At 39.7% G+C, this 27,008-nt stretch overlaps 1 protein-coding gene across 1 annotated transcript; it reads right to left on the bottom strand.

The window, feature by feature from the left end:
• On the bottom strand, window positions 1-25,263 carry LOC125005051 (CD81 antigen-like). The gene is made up of 8 exons (XM_047579997.1): window positions 25,067-25,263; window positions 15,338-15,452; window positions 7,667-7,764; window positions 7,295-7,369; window positions 6,659-6,778; window positions 5,840-5,938; window positions 3,897-3,980; window positions 1-2,219 (listed from the first exon to the last, which is right to left on the bottom strand). Exons 1-8 carry the CDS (start codon window positions 25,130-25,132, stop codon window positions 2,157-2,159), a joined length of 720 nt encoding a protein of 239 aa, XP_047435953.1. The 5' UTR covers window positions 25,133-25,263; the 3' UTR covers window positions 1-2,156.
• Between the last annotated feature and the right edge of the window lie 1,745 nt (window positions 25,264-27,008).

Raw genomic sequence — 27,008 nt, 5'->3', positions numbered from 1 at the left:
TTAGTTATTTGTAAAATACATTTAATCCCTTTATATTTGGGCAAACCAAAGTCTACAAGAGTAGAGAGGGGGTGAGATTTAAGTGGCAGTGACTCTCGAGCGCCAGTTACCCGATTCAAGGCAGCAACATGGACATTACTGTAAGAAACACACAGCCAATCTCCTCATACTGAACTGGGCGTGGCCGTTTTTTCAAATGATTTCAATGATCTGGGGAGAAATTAACTATCAGGCTGAAGGTTTGAATTCCTCTCAATAGGCACTGCCACAAAATCTTCCTCCCTTTCTGTCCAGGCTCCTCTGATGACATCAGACAAATATATCACAATACAAAGAGGAAAAAGGCATACGTTTTTTTCTACAACCTTCATTATTTTCATTAGTACAATACATTAGAGCTGTACGACACACTTACTTTAAGTGTGAGTAGTTAACAAGGCAAGGCTTTAATTGGTTGACAAAAGCTAAGGTTATATGGAAGGTTACACAAGATGCTATGATGTTATGTGAGTCTTTGTTTAGGACGAGTTAAGTTAGTGCACTGCAGTGCTGTGCAGTTATGCATCAGTGGCAACTTGACCTAGGGGGACAGAATTGGTTGACAATATTTTAAAGCTCAAATGGTTTAAGGAAAGTCCCGGGGTACACAAATACACTTAGCAACATAGGTGAATGTTATGAAAAGATCACAGCAAACGGAGCGACACAGCGGCTACAGCAGGTACTGCAGCCACCTCCCACCTCCAAAGACATGCTTGTTAGGCTGATTGGTGACCCCAAATTAACCTTAGGTGTGCGTATGAATGGTTGTAGGTCTCTGTGTTAGCCCTGCGATAGACTAGCGACCTGTCCAGGGTGTACCCCGGATATCGCCCGATTTCAGCTGTGACAGGCTAGAGCAACCCCCCGTGACCCTAGTGAGGATTAAGCGATATATAAGATGAGATGAGATGAGATGAGATGAAATGAGATTACAGCAAACAGCTGGGAGCCAAAGAGATGTTACCCTGTTCTGGCCATGTACTGAGGTATGCTGTGAGGCCGGATGGACAGTACAAGGACAATGACGTAACCATGTCAGATAAGACAGGACTAGACTCAACCAGACACAGCAAGCCAGATTCAGAACACCCACTCAAGCTTCTTTCCTATGTTCTAGGTTGGAATTTCACTGTGGTTCTTCTATGAGTAAACAGAAGAAAGGGGTAGCAACCAAGGACGTCAGGCTGATGTGTTTACAGTCAACATATATATTGGTAAATAGCACAACCAATACATGCATGGCTAGATTAATAATAGATACATTTAGACTTTTGAGCCATCTCGGGCATATTTCCATCCAATTTCTCCAATTTGGGAAAGTTTGTTGCAGTGTTAAGCAAGTTGCCTCAACAAATAAGTGCACAGATGCATGACAGTTTTAGGACACATGATGAACGACATACAGAACGAATAACCACATCAGGTCCGTGACTCTGGTTCCAATCCTCTAAGATTAACTGGTTCGGTTCCTGCATACATCACACAGAGATGTGGATATGGATGTGAAGACAACAGTCTGTGAGACGGAGTGTGTTTGTGTCTATCTAACATGGTGAGGCCAACCCCAGTGCTTCACTAGTGGCGGTCATATATACTGTTACCTGGTTCACTTTAGAGCAAGACAAACAAGCAGGGAATACAGGACTGGAGAAGGAGCTCATGTAATACAATATCCATGCTCAGGCAGACATAAAGCACTGTCCACATATAATTATATACAGTTTATACATAAAACAGTGAAATAACATCCATAAAACCAAGAATATAAGAGCATGTTCATAGGCAAGGGAGCAGTAAACAACTAATCAGTCACTAAGGATTACAGCACCTCGACCGGTGAATGTAACTCATGTGTGACGTGATATAATATCTACACATCAGGTAAGGATAGCACTGATCTAAGAGGCATAACAGCATCTGTGACTAACAAAAAAACAAACAAAACATCAACAGTGTAATAAAATGCTAAATGGTGGATGGTTTACATTGTCTTAGAGAGCTGACTAAATCCAGCAAGCACTATATGTGACATTTTCAGCTATAAAAGAAAGAAGAGGAGACAGTCTGCATGGTCATCCTTCCTTTACTGGTGATTCTGCTGGCAGCCCATCACTTCAGTACACCGGGCTGTTGCGAATCCCGCAGCACAACACCATGCTGAAAATCATCTCAAAGATCTGGATGAACACAAATCCAAGGGGTGATTAGGTTAATGTCCTGTCACAGGAGCTTTGCATTACAACACACGTTAGACGAATGGCTCCACAGTATGAGCCACATCTGATTCATTTTCATTCCAATCATAAGACGCCCGATGCAGCTCTACGTCCATGTGATCAGTAAGGTCTAGACAAAGATTAGTTTGGTTTGAAGTCTGGACACAGAGATAAAAATAAACCTTTATCCAAACTGCAGTGACTATACCTTTGTTTACTTCATACATACTGTAATAACGAATGGAAAAACATGCCGTGTCTATGGGGGGACTTATAGGCAGTTTTTGAACATTTTTGAACTTTGAACAGATGAAGGCGAGCTGCGTTCCCCTACCTACAGTTTTTATATCAAACTACAACTAGTTCTACACTAGGACACACGCACACACACAAGTGTGTGTTTATCTTAATATTGAAATCGAGTTGCATTGTGTGTGCACCCATGGAGCATCCATACATGTCCATAACGATTAAAATTATCCACAGGGAACACTAGCTGCGTTTGCATTACATTTATTCAGAAAATAATAGCGATATTTCGAAAATTTGGATAAAGTACTTTGTACGTGTTTCCATTGAAATCTGTTTAGCAAATGAGCTGTAACTCTTGTAAAGTTTTATCTCGTGATATCCCATAATTCTGTTAAATTCTTGTCACATAGTGAGACTTCACTTTAGAGGGTAGAGTTTAGCGTTTTTTGGAAATGTAGGCGATACCATTAGCAGGTTTTTATTGTGATATTTAATAGTGTTTTGCACATTTCTAAGGGTATTAGAAACGCATCAAATGATCCACTGGATACGTTTTAAATGTCCAGTAGAGAGAAAACTAATTTTATACCTTACACTACACTAGATCATGACTAGTAAGACTGAGTATTTCTACTGATATATGGAATACATTTGATCCAGATTCACAAGGACTCAGTTTATTTTAATTTAGTATGTTCATTGGTCATAGTTATTTTTTAAACTAATGGCTTCAATGGTTTTGGAGACTGGTGGCTTCCTCTAACTGCCACATCTGTGTCGGAGGTTCTGTCTATTTTGAATCTCCCTCACAGATGATCTAATCATGTGAAACTGCTTTGACACAACTGGTCTCATGAAATTGTGCAAAGCCCTTAGACTGTAGTGATATTTATAACGAGAGGATACAGGTAATGGGATATATGTTAAAATGGAAGGATATTATTGGTCAATATACGAATGAAGATAGATATGATTTAAAAACACAGCTTGAATGACTAGACACGAGCAAATGTGGAAGTTTACTTAAGTTAATGTGGGTACTTGACAAATGAGTCAATACATAAAGTCATATGGTATATTATTTGTTCTAGACAGGACTGAAACATCCTGTTGTGCCTTTTTCCCCATACAGTTAACACACGTCTTTTGGATAAGTAGTTTATCTTGAACAGAACAACTGCTAGTCTATACACTGTGTCAGACTTATGGGTTGCAGTTCTAATACACAGTTAATGTACACCTCCCTCCGCTATCATCAATAAAAAGTAGTGTCATGGTGACGGATGTCAGGCTCTGAACAGGTAGAATTGTGTATGAGTTCAAATAACAAACGTATAATGTTACTGAAAGGTATGCTGTGTGTGATGTGCAGCTTTGCGTTCTCACCATAATAACAGCAACCACCAGAGCGAATATACCAACCAGGTAAATCTTTTCCGAGAACAATTCCCGGATTCTATGGTGGCAGTTCTGTGAAGGAAAACCATCAAAGTCTATCATTTACAGTATGCTGATGTAGATTCATTTTAAATGCTTACAATAGTCAGATACAGATAGTTCCAGGAAAAGAAATGATGCACTTAAGATGAGTGGTTAAAGAAATGTAATGCTTCTACTTTTTGTGTACGAGCCTCCAACAGGGCTGCTACACTGAATTTGCCGTACACCCTGGACACAACACTGCACAGAACAGTGACTGAGAGCTAAGCCATAATATATAACTACAGTAGCACACATAAATACCCTATCCATTTTGACCATTGTGTTGTTTCCTGTGACACTTGTAAGAGAGGGGTTGTCTTACAGTTGTCAGACTTCTTTAACCTGTGCATTCCCTCCTTGGGCACCCCTCCCAGTTTTTATTCTTTTAAGTAAATGTTCAAACCACAGTCTCCTTAAGATTTTTCTATCTTAACTACTATCTTTAATTGTGTGTCAAAATGTCAGAACTTATTATTTTTTTTTATTATTATTATCTAATGTAAGGCCCTAGATTAGAATTTAAGAGGTAAATGTAATGCCCAATTTGGCCTCATGGTGGCAGTGTTATCTCACAGTTTCACTGCCTAAATCCAAAGAAAGAGGTTCAGTATCTTGTTTGGCTTAACTGTCAGTAACATGATGGAGCTTCAGTTCAAACCAGCATTTTAAGAAATTCTGAAAAACATGTTGTAATAATTTCATAAATTATTACAATTCCTCTATACTCAGTGGGTTGTAGTGTGGAGGGAATAAGTAATATAATAATATAGCACACTCACACACACCTTATAGTCTGTATATTATTTCTCAATTATTATTTATTTGACTTTGTTTTATAACTTTAACTGTAGCTAATTTAATCCTTGAATATTATGACAAATAACCTACGCACTCCCTCACTGCATTTTTTCTTGTAAATTCATTGTTTCTAGACTCCCTTTTCTTTGGATGTAAACGGCTGTACATAAAAGTTTTGGGTAGATACCAAAAACACCAGTTGCAGAAAGTGAAAATCCCCCAGTAGCCCCGACAGCTTGGACTAGACTCAAGTAATTTCAGAAATGTGAATGTGCAGCCAAAAAATCAAGTTAAGGCCACTGCACAACAAAAGTCTGACTGCAGCCCCTTTCCCTGCATTTTACAGCTAAACAACACCCAGTGTAATTCCATGTTAAGACAATTCCCTCTTTGTAAAGCCCTGGTCCTAAATGGCTTTACAGAACAGATGTTGACAGCCAACGCAACTGTATGTAGACTAAAGTATTCATAATTATATTTTCATTACTGTATAATGAAACGTAACTATTGATTGTTTTCTTTTAGCTTAGAATGATCCCCATATATCTAAAGAAGGAGCTCTCCCACAGAACCCGCCATGTTAGACCCATCATATCTCTGCAGTCAGAACTCTCAGCTCAGCACTCAGCTTAGAAGTGACAAACTAAACAGCTCTTATGTGTTTTCAAGTCAAAGTAGTGATGACCCCAGGACTTCAGTAGGATGCAATGTATAACATTGCCACTAGATGCCACTAAATCCTTGCAGTTCTTAGTGGTTTCAAATAATGGAAATGTGTGATAAAAAAGTTGACACCACTCTCACTTTCCGTGCTGTACCACCCTACACTGGAAAAAGGATGTTATTAGTTCCAATTCTGATGAAAGGAGATATTTGCCGTGGGGAAGACCCATTCTTCTGAACTATTTCATTGTCTTTGAGAGATATCAGTGTGCCGTGTATGTGTAAGGTATTTCAAATCAGTTCACTTTGTCTGAAAACATATCATCAGGAACAACGAGATGATGTAGTGTTATACATGTGAATGGGGGTTAAACTGTTGTACTTACGGTCGTATATCCGCTGCTGGGGCAGAGATCAGTCAGGCCCAGTTTATCTGTAAACAAGGTGAGAACATTGGTCCCCTCGCCTTTCCCACAGCAGCTCAGCTGAAACACAAATACAACACAGATGATGACTCTGTAATTATGCTCTCACAAGGCTTTTCTTCTAGATGACATTTCTTTCCACTGCTGCCTTATAGTACTGGATGCACTGGATAACAGAGCCATGGTAGCAGGTGGTCAGTATCAGAGCTTTTCTCTTCATCTGTCTTCGTTGCCTAAACTGTGCTCCATACTCCAGAGAAATGGTCTCTGTGTTTTGTTCACTGTCTCCACTTCAACCACAGTGGCTTGGAGTTCTGTTTCTCCTATTGACAGTTGTAGGAATCATACCATAAAATAATACACACAAAGAGATTTCCTGTTATAAAGTTGCAATTAGCTTTTTTTTCACTTACCTCAGTCGCTACTCACTATTTTCAAAATCAGTGTTGACTTGAATCTGTTTCAGTCAACAGAGTGAAGATATCTGATTTATTTTTCACTTGACAATTTTAAGTACACAGGATTGTAGTGGAAGTGATCCACCTGGGATTGTGTCATTTGAAATGTTTGTGAGCTACGGCATAATACAACTATAATACAACTATAATATAGCCCTTTAAGTTTTTGTATGTTTAAGCAGGTAATTAAGAGAAGAAGTTCAAGCTGTTTAGTTGAAGTAGCTGGAATACATTTAAAAAAACAAAACAAGTTTACAATATGTAACTGTGACAATTCCTCATTGTGAATCATTTAGATTTGTGTGTTAGCATATGTACATACCGTCTCATGGAAGACCTTGAGTACAGTGGCAACAGCCTTCTTTCGCTCTGAGTCAGTAATGGTCTGTTTCATGGCCTTGTCATACACAGAGTCATAGAAGTTTATAATCTCGACTGAAACCTGAAAAGAGAACAACATGTTTCCATTGGGTCATTCTTGAACTCAAACCAAAAGTTACTTAATGTTTTTTTTTGTGCCTGAACCTAGAACAGAAACATCAAGCCTGGACAACAAAAACATTTAAATAAAACTCACATTAGCGAATAAAAAAAAATATATAAAAAAAAAAATAATAATATACGTGTGTGTGTGTGTGTGTGTGTGTGTGATTGATTACTTGTTAAAGCTGACATACTTCATAACATGCATAGTAACACGTGTGTGCTTTGATCACATTCCAACACAAACTCTGATTAACCCAACTGTTTAACAACAACATTCAACGTATGGACAATAAAAAATTGTAAGCTTGTTGTTTTTTTTCCCTCAAAACCTTCTGTAGTCTTCTCCATGTAACTAATAATGCATCTTTTGCTCCATGTATGTGTTTTTTCATCCAGGTGATGTGAAGTGTCTAGAAACTGTTAATGTTAATGATTAGATAATAATGGAACCAGTGTGTGTTTGCATCCTTACAGTGTCTCTGTTCATATAGCACCAGATCCCAGCAGCAACTTCGCAGGCAAACAGGATGACGAGGCAGGCGAAAAACTGGACAAGACAAAGTAGAACCATAAGATAATATTTAAACGTTTAGCTTCAGTTTGCTTAATAAGACAAACTAATTTTATTAAGTTGAAGGAACACTGTGGAGTTGTCCGACTGCAAATTGTATTTATATAAATGCCGCAAGTAAATTAAACGAGTCCTTTCCTTTATTTGTTAACAATTGTTGTAAATCCAGCGTCACGCACACCCACTGGGGAGCAGCCGTGAATAAGTGGGATAACTGCTGGCACAACTGCAACTGAAACTCCACAGAGAACCTATAAATGCAATGTGACTCACCGTTCCCAACAGACACTGAGACTCCTGAATGGCACCGTAGCAGCCAAGGAAACCGACCACCATCATCACTGCACCCACAGCAATCAGAATGTGGACACCTAGACAGACAGACAGACGGACAGTTCAGGTTAACGTTAAAATCTATCGTTAACAGAGAAGGCAGCCGGAGTTCTCTAAAGTAATTCTGCATCTTCAGCACTTCTCGCGCGTGATTACTATTACTTGGGGACTGAGGTCGGATGATTTAGAAATGATTCCCCTACCACTGTTATGGGGTGGCACATTTACACAGAATAAACACAGTCTTTGTTCTAAGGAAATCTAAGTTATTATCTTAAGACGTATTGATACAAGGGGAGGACTCACAATCTGTTTGGCAACATATATATCAGTGCCACATTCACTGATGAAAATTCAATAATTAAGACCAACTATATTAAAATATGCTGCACTCAGTCAAGCGTCCAAACATTGTTTCTTAAGAGCTGTTTTATTTGACTGGCCCCTTTTTTCTGCTTCTTGTTGGTTATGAATTACGAAGGATGGGCTGTAAATCAAGGTTTGGACAAACAGTAAGATGGAAAGTCTATGAAGGTTCTCAGTCATCCAGGTCATGGTAATCCAAAAAGCGTTAATCCAAAAAGCGTTGAATAAGGTCAGATGACCTTATTCAACGCTTTTGGGATTATTAAGGTGGAAAGTCAAAATGTCGTCAACCCATTCACAGACAAAAAAGCTCAAAAGCAGTAGAGGAACAAAATTGGAGGATAATGAGATGTACGAGATGCATGGCGGCATAATTAGATGTGTTGAATTTTGTTAAGTTAAGCATGTGTTCATCACAGTGTTATCACAGTCTAAGGCAGCCAAAAGTAAAGTTACTTTCTTAATACTTAAAACTACTAGTAGTCTTTAAAAGCCTCTGCCCCACCCTTTTTTAAATACACGCTGACTCGCAATGGCATCCAGTGAACAGCAGATGGCACATTTTTGTTTTTATGCCAGTCTAATGAAGTGAGTCATGTTCCTGTTATGTTCACACAACCTTTAATGTGTTCTTATACAAGGCTCCATAATCCAGACCACCATATCTAAGCATGAAACAGTTTCTGCTGTTTGTTTTTTCCTCCCAACTTCTAGAATCATTTTATGTATTTCTTGTGTTATGAATTCGATGCTCATTAGCCATGATGGAAGATGTGGTGGGGTGGGGTGGGAGTGGGTGGGGGTGAGGGAATGTGCCCAGCTGTCTCTTCAGAAACAGTGCTTTATCTGCTTGAAACACTGTGCTCCACCTACTTGGGTGGCACACAAATGTGAGCCATGTACTGCACATACTATGCTCAGGTCTCTTCCTATTCTTAATACATACATTATTACTTCTGTTGCATAATTGAATAGACAAGTGAACATGTGTTATTACTAAGAATAGAAAAGGGAAATCTGGAGGCTCCGTCTTAACATCAGATAGCCCATTATCTGACAAGTGGTCAGCAGGCCTGCATGTACATGTCACTGACTGAAAGTGTCAAGAACAAATCAAACCTTTCAGAACATTTTTTACATTATGTTATGTATAGACTGATTGTCTTTATTCAAGTAATACTCAAATAAACATGTTCCAAATAAAAAATAAATAAATACAGATATTTTATTGAGACACAAATATTGTATTGACTGGTCCAGTGCATTCTCTCACTGTCCTATTGTTCTCATTTCAGGGCTGAAGTGCAGCTCTCTGTTCAGCCCCAGCATCATTACTTCTGCTTGTCAGCTCAGACATAATTAGATTCCAGACCACTAACTGGTCACGTACCCTGTATACCCCTCCTCCCACCTCTGCTTTACTCGCAGAGCCGCACAACTAAGTGTAATTTATAAATCAATATCTTGGCAAGTGCTCCCTCCATCTCCTACATTGTGGCTCTCCAGTGTCACACAGTCCTCCTAACGGTTTGGCAATCTCAGCCTCTCCCTGTCCTGGCAGTCCGCCACCCATCTGTCCTTTCTATGTAATGCATTTTCTCATTCAAAATGATGCTCTCAACAATTCCATTTACTTAAATGTCTTTTCCTGCCTGTCTTTATTTAATCTACTCATGGCTTCTCTTCCATTATGCCCCCTGTCTGCTGCCATTCATCAGGCCTTCTGCATCTTCCTTGTCTAGGCTCTACAGCTGATGGGACTACATGCCTCCCAGCTTCACAGCACTGAGATGAGATGTGTAAAGATCATCTCAGATTACAAAGCAACAAATAATAAATGAGTGGTTACTTTAAGAATCACATTGTTATTTGCATTGCTCCTTCAGGTGTTGTTGGACTCTCACTGATTTGAAGCCAGACTTAGACTACCTGTGTCTCGTAAACAGTAAACACAGTAAATGAGATTCAAATCTGGATCCTCCACTTCTTCATTGGCCTCATGTTGTTTTGTATGAGGTCAGCAACTGCAACAAGCTCAGTGTCAAAAAAACATGCTATTGCTATTCTATTACTGTTACTATGGTGACAGTAACCACAGATTTCCTAGCCCTGGTCTTTGCCTATATGTTCACTGTCAAACTCATCTACTATATGGCTGTCTTTGAACAGTAAAGGCTTCTTTCTGGCCTGTCATGCATTCAGCTTATATTTGTCCAGTCTTTCTCTGACTGTGGATGCATGCATATTGACAGCAACAGTTGCAAAAGTTATTTGCAGATCTCGTGATTAAATTTACCCAGTTATACCCATTACACTCTCCACCACCAAATCAAATGAGCAGTTAGCAAAATCAAATCAGTGTTCATACATTTATTTGACTGACCTCTTGTTACAATAAAAGGGTTCTGGTTAGTTGAAGGACTTTAATTAAGATATTTATTCTTTTTATTTGAATCTGTATGTGTTGAAACAACCCCGCCTCCCACAATCCAAATGACCAGACTCGTAAATTATGAGTCCAACGTCTTCAAAGTCTTCGAAGCTATAAGCCGTTTATAAACACACATGCCCATTTGTCACCATGTTGAGATCCTGTGTAGTCATGCAAAATAAAAGAGGGTGATCACCGTGAGTGATCGAGAGTTTACTTTGTGTGACATGAAACTGATTAATTTGGTTTACTGATTTCTTGTCAAGGAAGGGAAGGTGGTGCCCAAACTACAAATACCACAGTGTGTCATATTAACCCTCCTGGAGGTGATGTGAAACAGGATTCTCATTTTACTTACTCAGAGTAGGAGACAGCAAGCGTCTGAGCAACTGAGTGACTATGTTGTGTACTGGACAATGGGAAAGTGAGTCAAGCAGAGTTAAGTGATGACCTCCTTCCTCTAGCCTCAGAAATGTAAACTATGTTAAAAACACGGTAAGTTTATGAATATAGGTGGCACAAATATAAAGCAGTTTTTATATTAAATGACACTCATTGTAGATCCAAATGAACATTTAATAGGGTTATATATAAGGTGTGTCAGTTTAAAAGATATGGTTGCAAGTAAGGGAAGTCATAGTTTCATGTGAAGACTGAGATAACACAATATGAGTCATTGACGGAAGGACGTAAGTGTTTCAACATTTCTAAACTTGAATTATTAGGAACAGGGTGTCTGGGGCAACATTCATGGAAAAAAAGGGCTTCACATGAAGTTAGCTAATGGAATTTCTATAAACAGATATTTTGAAAGCAGAATTCCAAATCATCACCATCAGATGACAGTCTGCTAACAACCACAAATGTTGAAATGCTTATGTATTCTGCCAAAACGGACATTTTAAGTGAATTGAGACAGAGCTAACTGGAATTCTACAGGACAAAGAACAGGAATCGAGAATTCTGGTATAAGGAAGACTTTTTCAAGCTTCCATTGTAGTTGATATGGCTTTAAAACGGGAGCACATCTCTTTTCGGTTGGGATGGGTAAGAAACCAGACCTCTGTAAGAACCAGTACAACGAAAAGCATTTTTAATTGTGTAGAAACATGAGAGGAAGGTCACTGGGTAATTGTGTGTCAGTGTGCAGGGGTAAGAGAAAGGAGAGGAACAGATGTAGGAAAATGGGGGCTGACTGAGACAGAAGGAGGGAAAGACTAGGGGGAAGAAAAGGAGACACACAGCGACTTGAACACTAACCACAACCAGATGGGGAAGGAAAGGGGGGAGCGACAGTGGAAAGAAACTGAGGGAAGGAACAGAAACTTTTGCAGAGGAGGGAGGAAAGAAGGGTGGGGCTGGAGAGGTGGTAGAGGAGAAGGAGAAGGAGGAGGAGGAGGAGGAGGAGGAAGGGCCAGTGAGGAATTTTTTCCTATACTGACTAGGTTTTCTTCTCCCCTTCTTAGGAATGAGAGGAAGGCTTTATGTAATGGTAGGATGCAATCATCGAGCCTGTTCGAGAGAAAGTTCTAAAGTAGCTGTTACTGAGGAGTGAGGCTTTTTGTTTTGAACAGCTGCATGACAAGACACTGATTCAAACAACACCTCCTTTTTTCTATATTTGGGGTACACCTAAGAGACTCTTTCTTAGCTTTATTTCTAATTACATCGATTCTGTCCTATCATTATACATTTACTTTTTCTTCTAATTCTTCATGGGCACAAGGCAGATGACTCAGGGTTTGACGCAGACAGGTGGGAATGACTTGAGTAAAGTCCCAGCAGCTAAGTAGCTTCATGTGGGTGCAAGCTTTTAACAGAGTCACATGATGACCTGTGTGTCCTCCATTAGTCCTGGTCACAAGTAGCTGATGATCTGAGAGAGGCCTGAGCCAGCCCCATTTCATTAGAATTAGTCACGACCAGCACAAGAAACACCACTCATGCTGGGTCAAGCCTCCCTCTGCTTTCAGAACGGACTCTTCTTCGTGGTATGAATTCCACAAGATGCTGGAGACCACCACCATGTCAACATGACATCGTTTCGAGTCTCCCATTCTTCCACATTCAAAGAAGAATGCTCTAGTCTAGTGGATGAACATCTGTGGCTGGTTGCACCAGCTGAACGTAAAAAAATTGGATGTAAGCCCTATATCAGACTTAGCTATGTCCAGTGTTGTGATAAATATCAACACTGTTTGAAGCATCTACATCTGCATCCACGCCGACACATTCTATCGCAGCCACCACAGCTTACACTTACAAGAAATATTCCAAAAAAATATATTAAAATTGACGGCAGAGCTGAAGGAAAGAAAATGTGCAAGACAAATTATTGAACTCTACACTGAGTATATTTACTTTACACCCGTCGTAGTCTAGGGGTACGATTTAGTGTCGGCCATAGTGCTATACCCATGTGATGCAATGGGGGTTTGATGCCCAGCCTACTCTTATGACCTGGGCTACGTCCAGCTGGTGTGGAGGCTGCTGAGTACAGCCAATTTCACTTTGTGATATCGTTATGTTGGAAGAAGCCATTTGAAGATGGTAAATCATCATAAATACACAACCACCACCAACGTGACAGGTTGCTTGATGCCAAATTCTCAATATATGTGATTCATCAGACCAGGGCCAAGTTTTCCACTCTTCAACTTAGGACACTGAGTTCCGTTTTTGGCTGACAGGAGTCACAGAGTTTCGTTTTCTGCACCATTACAAAAGAACTCTTGAGACAACTGTGTGACAAAATAGAAATACTAAGAAACATTTCTTTACACACTGCAATAACTCAAACTAATCAGCTGACAAAAAAGACAGTAACAGTTGCCTTGACTAATGAATAAAGATTACTTTTCATGTGAAGCTGCAGATGCAGTATGAACTATTCAGTTGATGATGTAGAGATTGCATGAGCAGTAAGTTCAAATTTGAATGTTGCCACAGAAACCCAGTCTGCAATAATGCAGATACATAAATATTGCTGCCTGCTCTGTTAGATTTGTGCGATGTAAATGTTGTCACCGGGCCAAGGCTATGATGGGTCGACTCTGTGTGGCCGTCTGCGCGTAGTCCAAAATCAGTCTGTGACCGTCAACTGAAGGCTTCTTTCTTGATGCTTACTACACATCTGATAAACTCTGATATTTTCCCTGTCCAGATGTCAACCTAATGTTTTCTCTCTGTCTCTTTGCAGCAGTGGCACACGACAATACACTGAGCTCGCATCAGCATTTCTGGAGTAGCTGGGTGGATCTGGCTATTCATTTTGTGGTTATTAATAGTCTATTAGAGCTGCACACATACAAACTTTTCTGGACTTTTGGTTATTCCTTGGTTATTATTGATGTTATCAGTTACATTAAATGCTTCACGTGTCACATGTATTACCATTGTACAAGTATGGTAAAAGCACTATATCTGCCTTGCTTCTTTCCACTTTTTGTATATTCCCCTCACTATATATATATATCTTATAGTCTTTGCAGAGACTGTTTTCCCTGCAAAATGCAACCAGGAATAAACAGCACTCAAATTATTATTTGAAGCTAATGGAGCTATGAACCGTCACCATCAGATTAACAGTAAAACCATTTCAGTCGGGGAGCAAAAGATTGCTGACAATTAATCCACATCTGTTGTTCTTTGTTGTGTTTATCTTGCATCAGTTTGATTTATATGGAAAACCAGAGATGGCACCGCACCCACAGAAGGTAATCGGTAATAGAGACGTATTTTGAGGGAATATTTTAAATCATTAGGAAAAGTCACAGAGAGATTAAAAAGGACACGCAAGTCTCTATTTGCAGCATAGCTAAATATGCTCAATTCAAAGACATTTATATATATATATATCTTCACGTTTCTCCAAAAGAACTTGAATATTAGATTAACTATATTTTTCCATCTCACCAATCTGTGACAATTTATTCCTCTATAGCGATGCACATCTTTATCTGTTTGGTTGTTTAGACAAGAACCACATGTTGTTGAGGACGTCCTTATGTCTGGTATTACAAGACCTTTTTAGGAAGAACAAGGTTTTTTGACATGCATCGTGTGAACATAGCAACTACTGCAATCCCATCACATTTTACTGGACTGTCAAAACTTGTCAGTTCTAGGATAAATACTAATTTGTTTTACCCGTTCTCCAGTGTTATGTAGCTTTTGTATGTGTAAAATGTGGCCAAAGTTACAAATACAAGGATCTGTCAAAAGGGAGTTATGTCTCCCACTAAAAACATTGCTTCTTAACAGCTTGAAACACAGTTTCAGTTCTCCCATTTCTATCATTACTTATCTAATTATCTGCGACTATATAACACATATGGATCATGCCTGTTAGGCAGGACATGTGCTCTAAGTGACTGACATCAGTACTTCTTAAAGGAAAATATTTTTTCATGGATTATTTTATAAAATAATTTTTACAATGGTGTTCTTAGGTCTTGCAAACGTGACCGTTGATTCAAAACATTAATAATGAATAGCACATTCATTTTAATCAACTTAAGTAGCTCCACTTAGGTCTTATAGGCACTGGCCATTGATAATTTATGTGGTACTGTAATAGCACATATATATCTATTCATTCTATTAACTACAGTGAGGAATTTATGAAATGGGACCACCACATTTACTGGAACATTAATGGAGGTGATGCCATATACACCAGTACTAGTTTCAAGATGTGACTCTAGAGTTGTAGTGACACATTTCCTTCTAGTATATAAAATGTGATGACAGAGAAAATGAAAGCAGAGAAATGAGTGTTGTAAAAATGCAAATAACGGTGATGAAATACATACAGGTGTAGAAGGTACTGGGGGCTACGGTGTCATCAACTTTAAGCTCCAGCAGGCTGCTGATCTTGGGGTCATGTCTCAACCACAGGGCAACACCCAGGATTACACCTCCTACAAGCTGCAAAATAGAATACATGCAGTTCCTTTAGTACATTTTATTTCTTTCAATACATTTTACAACTTTATGCTGCATATATAGACCTGTCCAATATCACACATCATTGTCTTAAGGGGCTTCACAATATGTTCGTCACATATCATGGTAAAATAAATACATACATAAATAAATAAATGGAAGACCCACACACAAAATGATGAAATTCAAAAATGTAACATGTAGAATATTAAGAGGGCTGTCAATTTTCATTAATAGTTTTTTTTTCTTTGTGACTCCAGGGTAACCAGTGATGTTGTTGGTTCTTCAAGAACTACAACTTGTTTCTGCTTAGATTTATAGAAGCTGACTCAGGGAATCCTCACTAATCCACCACAGCATTTTTTAATATGAGTGCAGAGAACATTATGGATAGGCACACTTTTCTTTATAATGCAGTGGGTGACTCGGGTAGAAAGTCTTTTCCTTTTTTGTAGTGGAGAGAGGGAGCAATGCAGGGGACAGCTCGAGGCTGTGGAAACAGACAAGCAAAAGGGGAACAGACAGCAGGGGCTGTTCAGAAAGTGAGTTTGCTTAAAGCAAACAGGAGCTGGTGGTGCCTCTGTACAAATTGCTCTCCAATGCCATCAGAACTGGAATCATTCTACTGCCATGAATTTCAGTCCCCAGAGGGAGCCTTACCAGTCACGTAAGTTTTACTCCTCACTTGGACACAGGTGTGCTAGAGAACTTCCTCAAGACAAGACTAACTGGACACAGGGCAGATGGTGTGCCATCACAGCGCTGCACTTTTGATTTATAGTTCTATGTAATCTTACACTTAGCAAAGAGACTATTTGCAGCCCCTATTTGGTTTGGTGGAAGTTGATCTGAAGTAGGTGAAGTGTTCGTTTATCCAGACTATAACACATTGACAAGAGAAAGAAAAAGTGATGATTGCTCAGTGCACCTTCAAACCAAAATTACATGATCGCACTTAGGACATGCACACCAAATGTGCTTGACAACTGCTGGCATTGAGGCTAACAGTTAGAAAGCTAACAGACAGGTGATTTAATGTGAGTATTGGAAAGTCATCATGAAAGGACATTTTCCCAGACATATTACAAAATGAGTAAGAAAACTGTTACAACATAATGAACTCATCATCAGCAACACACATCCCTACTTGTGAACATGTTGAGAATATCACAAGACAAGGCTGTTAGCGTGGTCTCATGAAAAACGCTCAACAGGCGCCTATTTGAAGGCACGATAAATGGGCCATCTCTGGTCTACAGCCACTAACTGAGCACAGCTGCAGCTGCTCTGACTGGCCGTTAAGGTTGAAGCTGCATTTGTGGTTGACACGGATACATTTAGCTATAGAGTGACAGTTTGAAAGAAAGCACTGATTAGGAAGTGCAGTTAGCACCGATGTATCACAGAACGAAGATTCTTGGTTCAAACCCACCAGCTGGCTTTGTGTGCTTTGTTTACATGTTCTCCCTGTGCCTCCAACAGTTTGTAGACTTAAGCAATATTACCCGAGAGGGTGTGCTTTAGCATCATTTGAGCACGACGGTGATGCGGTCAGGAGCGCCTCGGTCATAAAATTCACAAAGAATTCTGTTCAGCTTTTCTTTTGTCACAGTTGGAAAATCTACATCCTGCTTGGTGGTTTTCAGATAGTCCTGGAAACATCTGACTGCCCAAGTCGTTGATCTGGCCATGGTCCGTTCATTCCTGGACAATTCCAGTTGATTCCTCATCCGAAATAGGCACAAATCTTTATTTTTTTTGGTTATTCTCATCCTCCTCCAACCATTCATCGAAACTGAGACCAGCAAATAAGTCGAAATAAACAACAAACCGGTCCATTTTGTAGCGTATTTTTCAGCCGTTTCTTGCTCCAGCTCTGACAGTTACAGTGTTGCCATGGAGATGGATACAATGTTGCCACTTGGTGGAGCAATATTTTTAGTGATGAGTCAGCCGTGCTGTAATGCTGATTTGAGCACATTCTAAATGTCTTATTGGCCAATCAGATTGCTTGGTCGAACTTCTTGCTGTATAATGCTATGTCTGCAAACCTGGCATCTCTACAGTTCAGACCTGTCACCCACTGAGAGCGTTGTGCAATGAAACATACAACAAAGAAGTCTCTGAGCTGTTGAACAGCTGAAATGAAGCAAGAACGGAAACATCTTGGATTAAAAATAGAGCAACTGGTCTCCTCTGACTTTTTCAATGTCAATAGAGGACCTTTTTAAGACAACTAAATGTCCTCTACTAAAGGTAATCTCTGTGGGTTTCCCCTCTGTTTCCTTACTGTGAACAAATTTCCCTGTGTATGACATGTCACTGAGTATTCAAGGGGAACCCCAGAGTGATACAATATTCAACTTTTTTTTAAGAAATGTACTGTTGGTGGTTTTATCATAGGCCCTCCAAGGCTGTTTGGCCCCAAAGAGTTCCCAAATATGACTAACCCTAACAGTCAGTATATTCCTCACCCGCCCCACAGGAACTACAAGAACGCTGACAACAGTGTCACAACTGGGCGTCATCATTAACAGGCACGGCATTTCACAACACATTGCTTTTCACTTCCAGTAGGGTTAAATATTCTACAAATAATCTAAACTATTAACGTTCACTGAAAGAAATGGTACAACACGCCATGATGTAGATTTAATCTTAAAGAATACAATTTCTATGCTCCCAGCAGTTTAATCATAATAACTCATCAAAATGTAGAATGTAGACTCAAAAACAGAAATCTCCTTTACAAAGGTACTGAGATTCTTAGCTGTGGCTCCAGATTGTGGTCGGATGCATTCTGTTTGCTTTAGTAATGCTTTAGACGTATTTCATCTGACATCTGATTGTGTTGGACAAACTTTAAAAAAAAAAAAAGAAAAAAGCAAAGAACTGTGTATAAAGGATCCCAAGTCTCAGTGTCAAGACAAATCCCAAGTTATGGTGGCAGCAACATTCTATGGGTTTTTCTTCCAGTGAGATTGCTCAGAGATGTCAGTGAAGAAGGTCAGTGAAGAAAACCTGCTCCACAGTCAGAACAGGGCGACGGCTCTCTTTGTCAGTATGACAATGATCCAAAGCATAGAGTCTGGGACATATCTCTACATTACACACGTAAATGTGTGCAAAATGTTCCCTGGAAGACAATAGCCCAGGTTTCCACTGGCTGTCAAGACTTTGTTTTATAGTTCCGTTAAACTGACTCCATTCATGGACTTCCAAAATGAACGAACAACACATTACTGGCCCTTTTACACAGTCAGTGTTGGACCCCAGGGAATATATTGTGTATGTGTGGATCTCATACCAGTCGTACCTGGTCTTCCGACTTCACTTTAAAGTCTACATTCAGAAACATGCCAGAAGCACAGATAACAGAAGCACTGTAAAGTTGGAATTAAATATTTTTAAATGGTTGTGGCAATGTGATTTGCATAAATAGGAGTAATAAGAGGAATCCATCTTAAAACAGAATTATTCCAACTTTATGCTAACGGTTTATAACATGGATACTGTCTGTTAGTGGATTTGTCATTTTCCTTAATCAGTTATCAGTTGGTAAACTATATTATCTGCAGGACTAAAGGTGCAGCATTTGTTGTGGTCCAGCAGCAATGGACAGTAAGGAAAAGTGTGTCTTCTGAACCTAAATATGGTAGAGCTAACATAAAAATTATAAACCCAGAAATGAGCATGATATGCCCAGGCTTAAACTAGCTAACACTTGCCTCTGAACAGATTTTCACCCATCCGCAGTCCCTCCTCCTCCTCCTCCTCTGTTATTTAGGTCCATTCCAGGGCTAAAGTAAGCTGCTGCCTAGCAACCAGATCAACACCACAACTGGCAAGAGTGCAGAAATTCAACACACACATACTCACAAAGCTACAGCCCGACCACAGAACCACTTAGGGCTGGGCCATGAGCACTGCACTATTTCCTAAAAGATCTCAACTGATTGGATGCATTAGAAATCAGAGAGATTTTGTATGTTAATGACTGACAAGGAAGAAAAATAGAAGGATGTTGATAGTTTTGCAATTGACTGTTCAGATAGTGGCTACAAGTGAAATATAACAGCAACAAAGACAAGTCCAAACACAACTCACTATTTTGCCTCTGCACAACCAGCATATCAAAGCAAGAAGTGGGTGTGTAGGCCTATGGAAGACTGTCTGAGTGGGCAGTTTTGGGAAGTTATGTGGAAGTAACATAACAGTAACAATGTCCCCTATCTGAACCATCTGTGTGTGAGTGTGTGTGTATGAGACCACATTGGTATAAACGACAAACAGAGACTGAAAAGCGCAATCCCATGATTTTTATACTTGGAAAATGTGACCAGTAGTGTCACAGCTAAAACTGCCGTAGCAGACTAGCTTCACAGAACAGTTTGAGTCGAAGGAACATTCACCAGCCAGTGGTTTTGCATAAGAAAGTAATAACCTAGTTAATCACAAATCCAGGAGACACCCTTAGGACCTTGTACCTGAGATGTCTTGGAATAGAGGCGATTATTCAATTTACCCGGACTATTTATGAAAGGATAAATCTAGAACAAATTCCATGACAATAAATCTAACAAAAACAACGATAAATTCTGTATGTGGATACCTTGTGTTATGTTTTTTTTTTACTCCCCTGCTATTACAAATCCTAATAAAAGCATAGACCCATGTAAAAAACTGTGAAATCAAGGTCATAGCATTTGACTGTTGATTTCCTTCCTTATGCCTTAACCAGTCATGCTAGGATTAACTTTTACACAAATGACCAATATGTTACAATCATAATCTTGTGTCATATTTTCCAGTCAACCAAAAGGTCATCTTTACTGTGCGTTACTGTGCCATGATAATGTGCTGAAATAATCCCTTGTAATCAATTCTTCCAAAGTCTTCACTGCATACAGTGTATTTTACCAGTTCAGACAGAGATGGAAATAAACTGCAACTAGACTGGTTGGCAGAGGAGAAGAACCGCAGGGTCGTAATTCTAGTTAAATCAAGCCCTCATCAGAAAATCTAAACTCAGAGACATTAAGACGTGGACCAGTTATAAAATACAACAGAACTCGCCTCGTGCTGGTTGTTCATAAGCTTGCACTGAGGCAAACAGACTGATAATGCAGACAGACAACCTGCACTGTTTAGTAAGAGATAAGAAGCCAGAAGTCAGAAAAAACATTATTTCAACAATCTGTGACCATATCTGCTGTTAGGCATTCCACAGCAGATTCCTTATCAGGTCGGCCTCATTAGGTTAACTGCCGCTTGCTCTCACCAAAAAGTAAATACCTACTGAAGTAAAAGTATCCGGTCCCTTTTTAGCGAGAGTGAAAGAACACCAGTATTGTGCAAGTTAAAATTTGCTCTCACACTTCATGATACTCAGCACAGAAGTGTCTGATAATTTAGGATGAAACTTCAAAATAGTTTCAAATATATTTTAGAGCACAGCTCAGGTTGCTATGGGAGCCCTCCCACCAGTGTCTATTTCTGCCGTCTGCAGAAGGGGGATATAGAATGTTGGGCATGCTGGAGGTGGGGGTTGGGTCTCGTCTACATTTTCCGTAAGACTCCTCTACTACAACACAGAACCCCTTCCACACCACCCTCTCCACCCCCACACCCTATTTTAGACAGTGAGCAACACACACCATTCTTTCCCTAGTTTTCTTTTCTCACTGTTACAAGCAATCTGAAGAACAATTTGACTGATTGGCTTCTTACTATGTACAACTGAGTCCTCCCGATACACACTATTTTTATTTATTAGGCCAGAAATCAAATGATTTCACACGGGATATGTGTTTGTATCCGACTTCATATGATATGAAAAAAAGAAAGCTAAAGTCACACATTTACGCATATTTACAGAATTTAGTAAATTAGTGAATGGAAATGGTAATCTGGACTGGATCTGGATAAAAAATTAAAGTGAAACTGACATTCCTCAGTGGGGATGGGTATTCTTTTTTCTTTTCTTTGTTTTTATGGCTTACAGCTATACCACCCTGAACACACCCGATCTCGTCTGATCTCGGGGATGGGTATTCTTAAAGATTAACCTTCCAACTGCTTTAATTCATCAATATCATTAGCCTTCATGCTTATCGGTTTTCCTTATCAATTCTTTTTGTGTCAAATCTTTATATCACAGTCCAGATGGTGGTGGTAGTACACCTTAAAGTTGTTTGCCAACCCCCACGAAACAGAAGAATAAGAAGAATCTCTATGTCAAAGCATCCCATGATTCTTACACTTGGAAAATGTGACCAGTAGTGCTAAAACACAGTTAAAACTGCCGTAGCAGACTAGCTTCACAGAACAGAGTTTGAGTCGAAGGAACATTCACCAGCCAGTGGTTTTGCATGAGAAAGTAATAACCTAGTTAATCACAAATCCAGGAGACACCCTTTGGACCTGGTACCTAAAACGTGTTGGAATAGAGGCGATCGTTCATTTTACCCGGACCATTTATGTAAGGATAAATCTAGAACAAATTCCACAACAATAAATTCTGTATGTGAATGCCTTATGTTATGTGCCTCCACACACTGAATACGAATGTATACGAATGACCACTGAATGTGGTCCATACCATCTGTTGCAGGACTTTATTGTTTAAGACACTTCTTTATGATTTATACTGCCAGTATGTCTGAAGTTATTATAATGCTGAATAAGGCTCCAAATATCAAGTGCTTTAAGCTTCTTCATATATATCAAAACAATATAAACCCAAGTAACTAGAATTATAAAGAAGTGGTTTCTTCCAGATATACTCTAAAACCTATTTTGACTTAATTTATTTTAAATGTTTCTAACCTGAAACAAAAACAGAGGTAAGACTAATAACATATTTAACAGACAATTTAATTAACTAACTGCCATTTAGATTGACTTGGCCTGTCAGAAACAAGACACCTGTTTAAATCCAGTTTGGGTCACACATTCTGCTTCCTTAGTCAGAAGTTGTGTGACACACATTGATAAAGGAAATGTTGTGACATGAACTTTAGGACGAAGAAACACATTTCTCAGAAATGCAAAGTACACTTTGTTGAATGTTATTGGCTGTAAAACTTACACTACAGACTAGCTTGTTTGCTGATAAAGATACTGTTAAACAGGAGAACCAGTGTGTAGCATGTGAGCATTGGGAAGTGAAGGCATAGGGAGATAATCTCTTGCATCTAGACTCTTTCTGTAAATCGAAAGCAACAGCATGTGTGTCTTGTGACCAAGTTGGAAATTTGACTTCTGCTTTAATTTTAAAGTTACTACGCAAGATTATTTATTTATTACTGCACATAAACAGGTGTTAGCTCTTACATTACTTCCTCCTAAATTGCATTCCTTGTTGTGTGTTGTCTGAAATACTTATCTCCTTGGTTCTAAAATGCTAATGTGTTTTAGTGGGTTGTATTTTCTTTTATGAGTGCAACAAGTTAATCACAAAATGAAATAGTTGTTGAAAGGTTGTGATTGGACCCTCTGCATAAAAATGTGGGATTTGGGTGACTAATCTGTGTATTTGGTAAAAATACACAACAAACAAATCTTTCAAATCCAGATCACTTTGATTAGGAAAATGTTTTTGTTTACATAGCCAGTGAGAGTGAGTAACCCCTTGCTAGTCGATTGGTTAAGCATATATTCCATTACATTTTTTGTTATTTTTTTTGTTATCCACTGCGCTTTGACAGAGAGAGCAATAGATCCTGATGACTTAATCCCATCTTAGGCCACATCGACACAAGTTTTGAGTGAAAGTCTTGCACATTTAGGGACATTTCAGATTTTTCGGCATCTTTTTGAACCCAGGTCGCAGAGTGAAAAAGACAAATATAAAGCCTGTGCGGTTTCTTTTTTTCCATTCGTGTGGACCCCTGATACGTGCCCGGTGTCATTACCCCAGCCCTCGCCTCTCTTGCCCCCAAAGTTATAACAACAACATCAGTTGTGGACTACAGGCTTGTGGCGATGTGGCATCAGATATTGACCGTTGTTGGGGGGCTAGGTCCAATATATACTGTTGCTTCAGTACTATGATGAGCTGAAAAGGATTACGGACAGCCACATACACCACATCATTTCAAATCTTCAACTGTATTTTTGTATACAGCAAGCGGGGATGATGAGCATGCTCCGCCTCTTCCTCTTTTGTTGGCTGTTCTGTAATAGAAACAGCGCCACGCATAGGCCTGAGATATGTACTACAATGTTACTACAACTAGATGTGGTTTTCCAGTGGATCCATGTTTATGGAGAAAGTCTCAAAACGATGCCAAGGAAAACCAGACAAAAAAAGATCTTTTGGTAGGTGTGGACGTGGCCTTATCCTTATTCTCACTTAATAATGCCAATGACGTCACCTTGGTGAAAGCATTTATGCTAAGGAAGTCATCCACAGAGAATCTATGTCAGTGATTTAAAAAAGGAAAACTGGCCACTATTGTTTGTATGGGTTTCTTTGTTAGGGTTGGGATGTGGTTGCGATTACTCCGCAAGACCCTGTTTTCCCATAAATGAAGGCGCAGACTCCTGACATGTGACAAGGTTTCTTCTCTCTCCTCACCTTACCTTCTTACCAGAAAACTGGCTGCCACAGTGAACAATCCAATGTCAGTACATGAAACTAGACGTTGCTCTGCCCCCCAGCCCACCTCCACACCTTTAAATGCATTAACGTGTTGCTTGAAATAGACGTTCGGTGAAATACCCCATTGTCTCAACAACAATGCTGAACCTTGAATTGTTTTTTAGGCTGGGCTGCCCCACTTCTACCATCTGCTGAAAACCAAACCCAAGGAGAACACGAGGACACAAAATGACTGGAGTGTACGGAGATGTTTATGAGCAATCTGCGCTGTAGCTCAAGGAGGGCAGAAAGTAGCCACAAATGTTTCCATGATCCATTACTCAACACAGGGCTTTGACTCACCAAATGGAAACCACCAAATCACCCCTCCACCCCACCCCCCTAGCTACATACACTTGCACACATACACACAAGTTGGCTGGAGGTTGTAATCCAAACAAAGCCATTTTCTAAAATCAAGTCGTAGTCTACTTCACGGCAGACTACAAAAACTGCCAAAATGATCGTTACCCACCCACCCCCTTGTACTTCTACCAGTGATGTTACACGATGTGTTTTAAGTCATATCGAAACAAACAAACAAATAAAAAAAAAATTAGGAAAGGGTTTGGTCAGAACGAGGTTAAACCGTTATTGTCTACCGTCCATTTAATGTTGGCTTATTGTCTGAGGTAACTACCACAATTTCTCGCTTACGGTTAAGCGAATTAACACACGCGTCCTTCGCGGCATTTCATTTGGTTAACCTAATTTCGCCGCAGCGTCCCCTCGTTCTCTGTCACACATTTTCCTTTTTTTTTTTTCCTGAGGTGATCTAATCTGTGTGCCATAAAGTGGCTATCGTTGATTTTCCAGGCACCGTTCATTCATAACGGGACTGGTCGCCTGGAGCGAAACCGCTAACTGTGGAAAGGAAGGAGAGGAGGAGGCAGCGGTGCTGCGCAACTAAATCATAACACACACAACGCATTTGGGAAACGAGGCTGCTCACCCAGAAGATGAAGTTGAAGAAGAAGAGCATGTACTTCATGCATTTGGTGCAACCTTCGACTCCCATGGTGGTCCGTTGGGCGATTTATTCGGTGCAGAGTTGACAGGACGATTCCGCGGGTAAACGCGTGCGAGGATGAACACAGCGAAGTGAAAAAATCTAGACTTCACTTGGGAGACAACACCCAAGTCCTCCCTCCCACCTACACGGGGGCCTCCATGAGCCAGTCAGGGATTGATACGACAGTGGACCAATCAGAGCGCTCGCTCGCTCGCCCAGAATCGGCTGCTGCCAGTAGCCTACGTAATCCATAGAGCAGCAGACATACCGTTAGCCTAGTAGCGTTGCCTACGTCACTTTTTAAACTCATCGTTAAATTGTTTGTTTTTCGTGTTTTCCGAAAACGTTTAACAATTTAATAACCAGAATGAGACTTTTTTTTTATTTCCACATATTATTTACACATATGATAAATATACTATATATGGCCCACTTTCAGGCTATTTCATTTATTATTATTATTATTATTATTATTATTATTATTATTATTATTATGTCATTATTATTATTAAGCATCTATGGTACGTTTCAGTTTTCTGTGCAACATTGGGCGTACAGCCAATCGTATATTTCATATTTTATTAAGGCACGCGCTGCAAGATATTATTGCTAGCGGCAAGGATGTTGTTTTCCGGTCCATACAGTAAATCAAACGTGTCGCAGTATATAATTTGACATGTCTGTGTCTTCATCTGTGTCGCGTGTAAGCAAACAGACTAACTGACAGCTTTTACAGTTTAATATGCCTCATGAAGGGGTGACAGGAAGAAAATGTGAGACATTCTTTTGCCTTACCGTCACTTCCATGCAATTTCCTCTTATTTTATGTTCATTATCGTAGGTAATCTCTGGGCACTTCACATATAAAGGCCAAAGCGTTACACCCTTGCAGAGAGAAACACAGCATTTCCACAGGTATTTAGAGACAGTGGGGGCGGAAAATTTTATTTTTAACACAGAAGCAGGCAGCTGGTCAATAATCTACCTCAACCAACTGCGAGAAAAGAGGAGCGTTCGATTAAAAAAAAACACACACACACAGGTGTGGGTAGCATGCCTGAGGGGAGGTTCAATTGAGCCAGTCCTCACTATCAAAAAGGATCACTGAAGAAAGATACTGTGTCCCAAACCTAAAGTGGGAGCTGGTTCAACAGGAGAGGAGCCTGATAGCTGAAGGCTCTACCTCTTGTTCTACTTTCTGAAACCATATGAACCACAAGTGGGCCTATGGTCTGAGACGGAAGTGTTCTCTTGTGGTTCTTTGAGGTCTAAGTGGGGCTTGGTCATTAGGAGCCTTGTATGTACGGAGGAGGATTTGAAGTTCTATGGATTTTGCAGGGAGCCAATGAAGAGAATCTAATATGGGAGAAATATGATCGCTCTTTGTAGTTTCTGCCAGTACTCTCAGTGAAGCACTTTAGTAAGGTTGGCAGCTTTTCAGGGAATTATTTCTAACACCCTGATAATGAAGAATTTCAGCAGTCCTGTTGTAGCTGGATGTTGTGCGTAAGATTAACAGTAAGCATCCTTCATGTTTTCTGGAAAAGAAAAAAAATAATAATTTAGACATTAACATGGCTATAATCTTCATTTAGTTTCATATAGTCACTTTGCTGATGTTAACAGAGCTTTACATAACTCAGTTTTCTGTTATTATGATATTACAGACAGTAAATAATCTTGAATCATGTCTTCAATCAATCATGTATCTTAATTATCAAGATGGTGAGCCTGCCATGTGGAGAGTATTGAGGTGCCATAATCTTAGCTTGAGCTGTCCTCAGAGGCAGTAGCCCCCTCTGCTGACTATTAACACACACTGCATCATTATCTCATCAGAAAGACCCACATGGTATTTGCATGGTCAAATAGGATTAGTCTT

Source organism: Mugil cephalus, chromosome 3, assembly GCF_022458985.1.
Source record: "Mugil cephalus isolate CIBA_MC_2020 chromosome 3, CIBA_Mcephalus_1.1, whole genome shotgun sequence".
Classification (NCBI taxonomy): Eukaryota; Metazoa; Chordata; class Actinopteri; order Mugiliformes; family Mugilidae; genus Mugil; species Mugil cephalus.
Note: the sequence above shows the minus strand (reverse complement) of the source record. Positions and strands in the feature narration are given on the sequence as shown.

Excerpts from the sequence above, each read along its gene's own strand:
- LOC125005051 (XM_047579997.1), bottom strand. The coding sequence starts at position 25,132 with ATGGGAGTCGAAGGTTGCACCAAATGCATGAAGTACATGCTCTTCTTC. Across the intron at positions 15,453-25,066 it reads TCTTCAACTTCATCTTCTGG|CTTGTAGGAGGTGTAATCCT; the intron begins GTGAGCAGCCTC and ends TCTATTTTGCAG. Across the intron at positions 7,765-15,337 it reads CCCCAGTACCTTCTACACCT|GTGTCCACATTCTGATTGCT; the intron begins GTATGTATTTCA and ends CTGTCTGTCTAG.